At 40.8% G+C, this 12,772-nt stretch overlaps 1 protein-coding gene across 1 annotated transcript in view; it reads right to left on the reverse strand.

Annotated features, from left to right (window-relative positions):
• Positions 1 to 3,214: 3,214 nt before the first annotated feature.
• Positions 3,215 to 12,772, reverse strand: part of LOC141116616 (uncharacterized) — a 56,968-nt gene continuing 47,410 nt past the window's right edge. Inside the window, exons 5-6 of the mRNA XM_073609009.1 lie at positions 11,252 to 11,360; positions 3,215 to 8,795 (exon numbers count right to left, since the gene is read on the reverse strand). Of these exons, the coding sequence (XP_073465110.1) occupies positions 8,762 to 8,795; positions 11,252 to 11,360 (143 nt within the window). The 3' untranslated portion in view covers positions 3,215 to 8,761. The remainder of the gene's footprint in view (positions 8,796 to 11,251; positions 11,361 to 12,772) is intronic.

The following is a 12,772-nucleotide window of genomic DNA, read 5'->3' on the forward strand; positions in this document are numbered from 1 at the left end:
CAGTCCTGACTGCTGATGGTATTCTTTGGGTGATGTGTTGGGTTTGTGCCAGACATAGCGTTTTCTTTGATGGCCAAAAAGTTCAATTTTAGTCTCATTATACCAGAGCACCTTCCTCCATATATTTTGGGAGTCTCCCACATGCCTTTTCGCCAAACGTGCCATTTTGTTTTTTCCTGAAATTAATGGCTTTCTTCTGGCCACTGTGCCATAAAGCCCAACTCTATGGAGCGTACGGCTTACTGTCGTCCTATGTACAGATACTCCAGGCTCTGCTGTGGAACTCTGCAGCTCCTCCAGGGTTACCTTAGGTCTCTGTGCTGCCTCTCTGATTAATGCCCTCCTTGCCTGTTCCGTGAGTTTTGGTGTGCGGCCATCTCTTGGCAGGTTTGCTATTGTGCCATGTTCTTTCCATTTGGTTATGATAGATTTGATGGTGCTCCTAGGAATCATCAAAGATGGATAGTTTTTTAGAAACTAACCCTGACTTGTACTTCTCAACAACATTGTCCCTTACTTGTTTGGAGAGTTCCTTGGTCTTCATGGCAGTGTTTGGTTAGTGGTGCCTCTTGCTTAGGTGTTGCAGCCTCTGGGGCCTTTCAGAAAGGTATGTATATGTAATGACAGATCACGTGACACTTAGATTGCACACAGGTGGACATCATTTCACTAATTATGTGACTTCTGAAAGGTAATTGGTTGCGCCAGAGCTTTTTATAGGCTTCATAACAAAGGGGGTGCATACATACGCACATGCCAATTATCAGTTTTTTATTTCTGAAAAATAGTTTTATGTATATATTTTTCTAATTTTACTTCAACTTAGACTATTGTGTTCTGATCCATCACATATACCGTATTTATCGGCGTATAACACACACCAAGTTTAGGAGGGAATTTTAATGAAAAAAAAAAAAAAAAAAAAAACTTATTTAAATGCCCATCAATGCAGCCTTATCAGTGTCCATCTGCATGCTTGTCCAGTGACATTCGCAGCCTTGCCCAGGTTGCAGTTAAACTGCAGTGACTTGTCAGTGTCACTGCAGTTTGAAAATGGTGCCGCCGAGATACACAGAGCTGATCCTCGGCTCCTCTTGTAGTTCCGCCCAGTCCCACCCTATGATGGACCTAACACAGGTCCAATGGCGGGACTGGGCGTGACTGTGAGCGGAGCCGAGCGCCGCCCATATACATACATAGCCGAGTGTACTCGACTAGGTTTGGCTAGCTCCCTTCACAGTCACGGCCAGTCCCTGTCTTATGTCCATCATAGGCCGGAACTAGCCGAGTACACTCGGCTATCTATGTACATCGGCGGCCGGCGCTCGCTCCTCTCACAAGCAGCGGGGGGATCAGCGTATAACACGCACCCACGATTTTCCCCTGAATTTAAGGGTAAAAAAAAGTGCGTGTTTTTCCGCCGATAAATACGGTAATTCAGATTAAAAAATAAAAAAACATTGAACTAAAGGCTGTAATGTAACAAAATAGGTAAAAAGCCAAAGGGGGTGAACACTTTTGCAAGGCATTAATATATATAGCATAAATGAGTAGTAAAAAAGTCCAGCAATCAAACACTGAATCATAAATACTAAAAACAGCGCTAAAATAAAAGCTACAAAAATTATCACAGTAAGTGGCCAGAGCAAAAATAAGAGTCTCTATGTAGAAAGTAATGATGAAGACAGTTCAAGGTTTTTATAGGTGTAAAATCACTGATGTCCAAGCGTGCACCTTTCACCAGAAAGAAAGCATGTTCCACCACGTGATGCACACTCCCCCAGGGGGTCAAACTCACCAGAAGCCACTATTAAAAGAGCATTAAATGGGTATTCAGCTTCCACTTCAATAGTCAGTTCTCATCATCAGCAGGATTCACTGGTAAAGGGGCTCCATATATATCATAAAACACAAGAGCAACAGCAACATAGCGTAATCCTGTTTGTTCATGTAAAAATCCCCTATACAGCAGTGTTCCCCTTAATCCTAACTACATACATTGTAACATATTGAAAAAAGCAAATAATCAAGCCCAGAGGGCGCTGTCACCATGTCTAGCCGTCCAGGATGGGATGTGAGTTTCCCTGCAGACACCACACTATCTTCCTGGTGGATGGTAGCAGACAGTGGAGCGCAAGTGTCACTTCCGGATCGTCGTGTAGGCCACGCCCTGACTGGTTCCGTCATCAAGGACTTCTACAGAGGGCGTGGCTACACGACATTACAATTGATATAAATGTCCTAAAAATCTAGCCAATCAGGCTCATCCAGTAAGTGATGATGGCTGTCAGGCTTTGCAACCTGACTGGCCATAAAATCAAGTGCCTCTAATCTCTCAGCCAATCAGGCACTCCTAGCAACAAATGACAGTGATCAGCCACAGCGTTCTGATTGGACAAGAGCAGTGAAATATCATAAACAGCACAGGACAGATAGAAACATAGCAATGTCACTTGCATTTAGATAGAAGATATACATAAAGCAGTGAAGTAGCAGTAAGGGCAGTAGTCATGGTGAACGGTAGAGACCTTGAGCAGTACAGGCACATTGGACCATAAATATAACAATAAAAGTCGGACAAAATGCAGGTGCCCTAAGCATCTAGCCAATCAGGTTCGCCCAGCAACTAATGCTCTGGCCACTTACTGTGATAATTTTTGTAGCTTTTATTTTAGCGCTGTTTTTAGTATTTATGATTCAGTGTTTGATTGCTGACCTTTTTTACTACTCATTTATGCCATTTCTTCCTTTTTAAACAGCTGCTTGATACTTCTGAATATTTATTTATTGCTGCACATCCCATTCAATTCTAAGTGTTTATTTGTTTATTTTTTTTTACTGCATAGAGAACCGTAGGATTGATCTGGCGCTGAGCGAGTGTGTTATAGGCCTCATTTTACACACCTCTCTCTCATATTTATTTATTTATTTATTTATATATATATATATATATATATATATATATATATATATATATATATATATATATATATATATATATATATATATATATATATATATATTACACATACACACGGGTACAATGGATAAGCTAATAGTCATATGTCATGATGTACCCATCTGTCTTGCTGAGGACTGCCTAAAATAGAGATGCAGATCATCTGCCCCACTTATTATGGGAAACAAGAAAAAAATCACACACACACAAAAAAACAAACAAACAAAAAAAACAAAAAAAAACACAAAATACATAGGCTTTTCAATTTTTTTTTTATTTTGGAAGCAGCACATACATTGATATTAAATAATATCAACACAAGAGGACTTTCCAAGCTGGCCATAATCAGATATTAAAGTGCATTTTCCAAATCTGTTAAATTGCATAAGAAAATAAAAAGAAACAAACACTTGAGAAAAAATAAAAACAAAAATATGTTACTACTACATATGCTTAAAGTGGATGTAAACCCAATGTCATCCTTTCTAAACCACTGCCATAGAGGTTTTCTATAAGGATATACATGCCTCCTGCATGTATCTTTACCTGTCAAATGTCTCCCCTCTGTCTGTTATTAGACCCGAAAAACTGCAGATTCTGTGGGTGGGTCTGTTGTCTGGAGCTCGGTGGGTGGAGTCGTGATGTCAGTAGACTCCCCGCCCACCTCTACTCTCCCCTTGTCAATATGCATTTTCTCCTGTGTATTATTTACACTGAACTTCTGCTATGATCTCTAACATCCAGTGAAAAGACAGGAAAGTAACCACATGACTTCAGCATGCCAAATCATGGTGAGGTGTGGAACAGCCAATCCTTGCAGAGCTGCTGAAGAAAGGAGTGGGGGAGGGAATTAAAAAATACTGCCTGTGTCTTAGGCTGTCACTCACAGCAAGGGGGAGTATTTGACAAAGTTTTTCTCAGTTTGTCAAGATTTATCTCACTGAACAATAAAAGAGGATTGCTCAGAGATGGATTAACTCTGTGTGGCAAGACTGGGCTCAAATGATAGAAAATCTTATACCCTATAGTATGATAGAAAAAAAAATTCAGGTTTACATCCACTTTAAGAATGCATTTGCAATGACTATTTGATGCTATACGGCACAGGAGTAGTAATTTGTTTTTGTACCTATTGTTCACTTAAGTGCTCAGATTTGTTCAGTGCAGACTTAGAACGGCAAAAAATATGCTGACATTAGAGATGAAGACCAATTCAAAATATACAGTACATATGCAGGGAAATGGCAGGCTGTAGCGATTAAATATTTTCTGTGAAACAGAACTGGAGGACATTCCTATTTCTGCTAGGAATGTGATGGCCACACGTCAAAAAAGCTTGCCGAGAGCATACAGAGCTTATTCATCGTTCACATGCAATTAGTCCATATATATCAATTTTTTCTTTTTTTAATTCTTTAAAAAAAATATATATTTTATAGGAACTTTTTTAAATAAAAACTTTAGATTCCCTTTAAAATTGATATGGAATTGCCAAGTAATTAGTAGAAAATTAGTCAATTTGGCACATCAGATTGTGTTTTATAGACGGCAGATAATTCATATTATAGCAAAATGATGAGCTAAATACAGTATGAAAGGCTGCGACCAAACAACATGATTGTCAGCGTAGAAACACCATCTTACATCTTTAACAGCTTCAGTCCTGGAAGATTTTACCCACTTCCTGACCAGAGCACTTTTTGCGATTTGGCACTGCGTCGCTTTAACAATTGCGCGGTCGTTGCACCCAAAAAAATATTTTTTTTTCTCCACAAGAAGAGCTTTCTTTTGGTGGTATTTGATCACTTCTGCGGTTATTATTTTTTGTGCTATAAACAAAAAAAAAATGCGTCAACTTTGAAAAAAACGCATTATTTTTTACTATAATAAATATCCCCCAAAAATATATAAAAAAACTATTTTCTTCATCAGTTTAGGTCGATATGTATTCTACATAATTTTCGTTAAAAAAAAAAAAAAAATTCGCAATAAGAGTATATTGATTGGTTTGCACAAAAGTTATAGCGTCTACAACATAGGGGATAGTTTTATGGCATTTTTATTTTTAACTTATTGTTTTTTATTAGCAATGGCGGCAATCTGCGATTTTTATCGGGACCGCGAGATTGCGGCAGACACATCGGACACTTTTGACACCTTTTTGGGACCATTGTCATTTATACAGCGATCAGTGCAATAAAAATTACTGTGTAAATGACACTGGCAGTGAAGGGGTTAACCACTAGGGGGCGTTTAAGGGGTTAAGTGTGTCCTAGGGAGTGATTCTAACTGTGGGGGGGCTTCAAATCACATGACGGCGATCACCGCTCCCGATGACAGGGACCAGTGATCTCTGTCATGACACAAGCCAGGAGGAGGAAATGCCTTGTTTACATAGGCCAGTGATGGCGAACCTTGGCACCCCAGAGGTTTTGGAACTACTTTTCCCATGATGCTCATGCTCATGCATGTAGTTCCAAAATCTCTGGGGGTGCCAAGGTTAGCCATCACTGACATAGGCACTTCCCCGTTCTGAAGCTCTGTGACACGATCGCCGGGAGACCGGCGGACTCGTGCGGGCACGGTCATGCAGTACGCAGCAGCGCGCGCCTGCTATCGCCGGCTCTTAAAGGGGATGTACAGGTACGCCTATTTGCCCACCGCTGCCATTGTGCCGACGTATATCGGCGCGCAGTGGTCGGCAAGTGGTTAAAAGGATAAATATTAAACTACATTTACATATAACATTTATATCACAAACTGTACATCTACATACTAAAGGACTTTTGCAAATACCCTTTGGTGTGTCTAAAGTGCTCTTTTAATGGCAAAATTTAATTAATGCTAAATTGATAATAATGCTTGAGAATACTTCTATTTACTTCCTTCTTCCACATACAAGTCAGGTTTCCTGGCTAGTATCACAGTAAAGGCTCCATGCACACTGGCTTAAAAAAAAAAAAAAAAAGAAAAATGCTGCCTCTAGAGGAGTTTAGAGATTTGGCTATAGAAGCAGCTCAATGTTATGTGTCCATTGCCCAAATTGAGACATTTAGGCTGGGTTCACAATTGAGTACAGAGCGGCTCACAGCAGGAGTCGGTGCGTCCTCGTTCACTGTTTCAGGTCTGATTTCAGCCCATAATTTTGGCTGAATTCGGACCTGAAATGGCCCAAAAGACGCACAGGACTCCTGTGCAAATTCGCACCGGAGCCGCCGCAGGGATATGTGAACCAGCTCCAAAGAGAGACAGTCACCACCTCCTACCATGCGAATTGGATGCGGAGGAAACCCACACCCAATTCGCACTAGTGTGAACCCAGCCTTAAAGGCATATTTTAAAGTGATACTAAACACACGCTGTATACTTTACATTTTCCCTTCTATTTCTGTATATGGATGATGGCACTATATTTTTTTTTAAAGTACCTTTTCCTAGTTAATAAACAGCTGTCACGTGACCCAGATCTTTCCCAGGGAAACATAAGCAGGAGGAGCTTTTAGTCCTCTGCTGCTGGTCACATGTTCAAAAAAAAAAAAAAAAAAAAGCCTTTGAATAGAGTAAAAATTAATTAATATCACCAACTATATATTTGAAATCAATTCTTTATTATTTTTTGGCAATACCATGGTGTGGGTAGATTTCTGCCAGTCACAGTCTTTGTCACGTCCCTCCAGCCTGTGTCTTAGAATAAGAGGGAGGCAAAGCCACCATCAATCTACATGTAATATTCCCCTCATTGTGTTTATCTGGTTAGTGAGCATGAATAAGGGGGAAGGGAGTTGGCTGTCATTAACTTAGCACTGTGTAATACACCCACATGTGCTGCTTAGATGTGATGGGGAGGAAATGGTCAGCATCGAAGCTCACTGAAAACTGAGCATGTGCAGAGTTGCCACCACAGCTGCAAAATCCCTCGCTGGACATGAACAAAAGGGGGAGATAGAGAGCAGCAGGATCAAACTGATTTTTTTTCAGAGTGCAGAAAATGAATCTTATAGTGAGTATATACAGAATGTAATACACAATTTATTGATATTTTTTTATGATGTGGGTTTAGTGACACTAAGCTCAGCGTTTAGAGGCAGGAAAAAAAAAATCTTGTTTTCCCTTTCAGTTTTTTCTGGCAGCAAAAAAAAAACAAAAAAAAACAAAAAAACAAAAAAAAAAGCTCAGTGTGCATGGACCCCGATAGTGCATTGTTGCTACTCCTCAAAGAGTCCTTCGTGTTTTGGGATCTATATTATATTTTATTATATTATATTATATTTTATTATATATATTTATTTATTATTATTATTCTTGTGTAACATTATTAAACTGAGGAAGTGATATATTTTAGCCATGAAATGTGTCTTTGGTGTAATAAATAAACCTGAAGTCCGCTATTAAAACAACGGACTCATTCCTAAGCAGTAGTCCACATTACTATGGGTGTCTCAGCAGATATGTAACATACAAATAACAAGTAGAGAGAGCACCTAAATTTATGTATATAAAATATTATGACCATGGGATGATGGCAGACCAGGTATTTAAAAAAAAAAAAAAAATATTTAGAATTACAATGTGGTAAAACAGATAACGTAAGTCTAGAGACAGTATACCAAATAGGCAGCTCCTAAAATACCAAGTCCCTCTAACTGCTAGGAAACCTTGGTTAAAACTTAAAGTGCAAAGAAGAAAAAAAAGGGTGTTTAGTACCAAAAGAATAAATTGGGGAAAAATCTGGTTGTATTAGATGGATACCAACACGTTTCAGAGTTTACAAATCCCCCTTCTTAGGGGCTTCAGATAATTACAATCTTCTTAAAGAAATGGAATATAGATAAACCCTGTAATTGCAGATTTGGAAAATTTGCATACGTAGCACTTTGTAGTCTGGAGCCTGAAAAGAGGCGTTAGCAAACCCCGAAATGTGCCAGTTACCAACCTCTACGTAGGGCGGATTATTCACACCTAACCACTTTACCGATTTATTCTATCAGTGCTCCATCCCGATTTTAGACCTATTGACAGCAGCAGAGTTGAGAGGTTGTAAGAACATGAAAATATACTTCAGAAAATTACAAATTAATGCTTAAAATAAATAAAAAAATCAGCATGGAAAGTGTTTAGAATGGTAATCCCTTTTTGCAAAATGTGTAACTTTCAAAAAATGAACACCAGTATGTAAAAAAAAAAAAAAAAAAAAAAAAAATACAGCAATCCTCTGAATTAAAAAAAATAAGGTCAGTTAAAAACCAAAAGCAAATATTAAGCTAGAAGCAAAACAGGCAGACTCAATGGACTACTTGTCACTTTTCTATGTTTTTGGGAGTGCGATTAGAAAGATAACAGTTATATTTCATTCACGATTGGTTTGCATGTCATAAAAAAAGAAAAAGTCATCGCTAATAAACAGACCATATACTATAAAAAGTACAAAACATTTAGCTCCAGCACCCTAAGGAATAACTAGCTGGATTTCAGCAGCAGCAGAAGTTTTGGCACTTTGGTAATAATAAATATGCGGCAGTAACAGAATAAGACAAGTTGCGGTAAAGCTATATGTCCAGGGGGAGCAGAGAGTACCACAGGCAGAACTGAAGGACCAGTTCATTTCATAGGTTACCAATAACTCTCCTCTTCCTACTGTACATTTGGCTGATGTCTACTTGGCTAAACTGGTCTTCAGAGAGTTGCCTTAAAATTAACAATTCTGAATTAATGACACCGTTTTTGGGGTGTGGTACTCCAAAACTTTCTGGTGTAGGAAGACTGGAAATTCTGCTCAACGTTGTTGCTTTTTTCTATATCTCTTCATAAATCCAATGAGTTAATTGACTTTAAATCCCTGAGAGAGAAAAAAAATGATTTTTAAAAATTAGATTGTCCTTTAGAAATTAGATCATTTTCAAATGAGAAAATAGCAAAAAAAAATTTATGTTAAAACGCAAATTCTCAAACTGCAGTAGAGGATGTCCCATCACACCAGCCACATGATGAAACATCACTCGGAGATCCACCATGACTGTCTAGACTAAAGCTGGCCATAGATGGGGACCGGACAAATTTATATACAATACATCTATGGCCGTTCCCCCTTGACAGAAGTCGATCCAACAATCGACTTTTGACAAACGAGAGGTTGGAAGTTTTTCATTTGATCAGTGGCCACAGCCAATCAGGTGCAGAGCTGATGTGTTCTGACACTTGATAAAAAGGAGTCCCCACTGTCAGAATACAACACAGCAAGGAGGATTCCTTCATCAAACTTGCTTATATAGATGAGGGAATTGTTTTTTTTTTTTTTTTTATTAGTTTATTATCAGCCTGTTGGTTGATAATAAAATAAAAAAAAAAAAACAAAAAAAAAAAAAAAACACAACAACATCTATGGCCAGCCTAAGGCTTAGACAATATTTTTTTTTCTTTTTTTGTATGTTCAACACCGAGTGTGTTGATGGGGGAATCCTTCCTGCGCGGCTATTGTATTCTGACAGGAGAGTTCCCCACTGTAAGAGTACAATAATCAGTGTTGCCAGCTATAGTTGGCCACACGGATCGAGCAGAAAAAAAGAAAAAAAAAAAAAAAAAAAAAAAACAGCAACAGGTTGGCTGTCCCCAAGTCGATCTCTCGACTTGGGGACAGCCAGCCTGCTCACAAATTAATTGAAATTTGTCCGGTCCCTGCTAAACCAGCCGAATTTCGACCCATCTATGGCCGGCTTTAGGATTGCCAGCACTTTAAAGTCACTTTACAAAACAATTACATGACAATTGGCTGTGTGTGAACATATATTAGCTGCACATAATTGTAGCTACACAAGACAGTTCACAGAATGGGCTGCCAACATCAGCGGAGATTGTGTGATTTTCAGTTTGATGGGACTCAACATCAACTGTACAATTCAAGCCAAATGATCTCAATATTTACCACACTGCTCCACCTTCAAGTCCCTTAGGCGGTTCGGAGAGAGCTTGATCTCTATTAGCACTTGGCTGAGGGATGGGGTCATTAGCCTGGGTAAATTTACAGATGGCGGTAATGTGGTGCCTTTAGATTCCTTGCGGGAACTATATGCTCCCTTCCCCCTGGTCTTCTGGAGATACCACCAGCTCCGTAACTTCCATCTTGCCCAGGGCCATCCTTCCCGAATGAGAAACCACCCTAATGGTGTTTGAATGCCTCTGGGACGTCAGTGAACCCACTCCTCACACAAATCTATCAATGTATCAATTGCTCCGCTGCAACGCTCCCTCCATCCAAAACAGGCTACATCAGGGAGTGGGAGCAGGATTTACAGACTGACTTCACTGAGGAGCAACTGCTTCATCTATACCAATTGACCCACTCCAGTTTGATAGACTCCAAGAAAATAACTATAAACTATTGACCATATGGTACTGAGTGCCTGCGAACCTGGCTCGGATCTACCCCTCTGCCTTCGATCTTTGTTGGAGAGGCTGCGGCCAACGGGGCACACTCTTACATATATGGTGGGAATGCCCCCAGATTAGACCTTTCTGGAAGGAGATTAGGGACTGTATAAATGATATTTTAAAGATTGACCTGCCATTCCAACCAGCCCACCTCTTGCTCCATGTCCCCACTGTCCCCTTAATAAGATATAAAATGCAGCATCTTCCCCCATCTGCCTAATGCAGCTAAACGGCTGGTAGCAATTCATTGGAAGAGCGCCCATGTACCAAGCCATTGGGACTGGATAAAGAAAGTAACGGAAATTATGGAGGCAGAGGGGTGGATAGCCACATGATTGGGAAACAAAGGCCACTTTGACTCCATTTGGGCACCCTGGAAACGATACATGCTGTTGGGTCACATACTGTCTCCTCTAGTTTGGATATTGCTCTCCTAGCGCTAGCCAACCCCTCATTTTTGCAACTGGTTTAAGCGAACCAACAAGCCTGAACATCGGAACCTTCCTATCCTAGACATAGATGGGACGGGAAAACCACGTGTTAGAGGAGCTTTATTTTTTTCCTTGCCCCTAGAAGGGGAGGGACTCCCTTTTTTCTTCTGCATATCTTAGTTTGTTGGTGCGTTTCAGTTTTTGACCAATGAGCATCAGTCCCTCGGCTGTGACTTAGTTGGCACATTTAAAGGCCAGTCATGGTGGGGGGGAACCTCAAGCCCTGCTGCCATACCCACAGCTTGGGCAGCAGTGTGGAGGTTATACTGATCTTGCACAAGATGGTACTGTATAAGCTGTATATTCCAGATTTACATACAGTGGAACAGAGTAGAACAGATGGCAGAAGCACAGCAAATAGTCACTTTTTGCTTACCTGATACAGTAATATATGGTAATGGCACAAATATAAATAACCACCACCGCCATTACCAAAATGATGATTATTGTACCAGTTTCAGCATTTCCTGAGGAAGGGGGCGCTCCTGAAAAACATAAAATGATGTTAGTGTCAGCTGTTAGGAAGAGTGAAGAACAAAGAAATAGTGTACTGAATAAGAAACACCACTCCAACCAAACATGAAACAAACTGCTAATTTGCTTATTGAATTGAGTCTCATGGATGTGTGAAGGGAGACACATGCAGATGGTAAGTGTTATTTATGCCATTCGGCATCCCTTGGCGGTCTATCCTGTATTGATTTAGGATTAGGTAGTTCTGCAATGCTTCCCTATGTGATTGATTCAGCCTATAAACCCTGCCTTCTCTCAGACCACTGTCCCTAGCCATTTCCTAATCATCAGCCTGCCCACTATGGAGTGTTAATCCATTCTGGTTGACGCTCTCCCCTACACCTGATACCATTCTCTAGGGCATTGGTGAAATTCCTTCACATTAACCACTTGACGACCGCCTCACGCCGATGTACGTCGGCAAGGTGGCACGGACAGGCAAAATCACGTACATGTACGTGATTTGCCTTCCGCGGGTGGGGGGTCCGATCGGATCATTCCTTCGAATCATTCCTTTGCTGCTGTATGCTAAACAGCAGCAAAGGAAATGATGTCATCTCTCCTCGGCTCGGTAATTTCCGTTCCGGCCCGAGGAGAGAAGACTTCACTGTGAGTGCACAACACTACACACACACAGTAGAACATGCCAGGCACACAAAACACCCCGATCGCCCCCCCAATCACCCCCCCCCCCCCTGTAACAAACTGACACCAAGCAGTTTTTTTTTTTCTGATTATTGCACTGGTGTCAGTTTGTGACAGTTACAGTGTTGGGACAGTTACTGTTACCCCCCTTTAGGTCTAGGGTACCCCCCTAACCCCCCCTAATAAAGTTTCAACCCCTTGATCACCCCCTGTCACCAGTGTCGCTAAGCGATCATTTTTCTGATCGCTGTATTAGTGTCGCTGGTGACGCTAGTTAGTGAGGTAAATATTGAGGTTCGCCGTCAGCGTTTTATAGCGTCACGGACCCCCATATACTACCGAATAAATGTTTTAACCCCTTGATGGCCCCCTAGTTAACCCTTTCACCACTGATCACCGTATAACTGTTACGGGTGACGCTGGTTAGTTCATTTATTTTTTATAGTGTCAGGGCACCCGCCGTTTATTACCGAATAAAGGTTTAGCCCCCTGATCGCCCGGCTGTGATATGCGTCGCCCCAGGCAGCGTCAGATTAGCGCCAGTACCGCTAACACCCACGCACGCAGCATACGCCTCCCTTAGTGGTATAGTATCTGATCAGATCAATATCTGATCCGATCAGATCTATACTAGCGTCCCCAGCAGTTTAGGGTTCCCAAAAACGCAGTGTTAGCGGGATCAGCCCAGATACCTGCTAGCACCTGCGTTTTGCCCCTCCGCCCAGCCCACCCAAGTGCG

Source organism: Aquarana catesbeiana, linkage group LG13, assembly GCF_042186555.1.
Source record: "Aquarana catesbeiana isolate 2022-GZ linkage group LG13, ASM4218655v1, whole genome shotgun sequence".
NCBI classification, from domain to species: domain Eukaryota; kingdom Metazoa; phylum Chordata; class Amphibia; order Anura; family Ranidae; genus Aquarana; species Aquarana catesbeiana.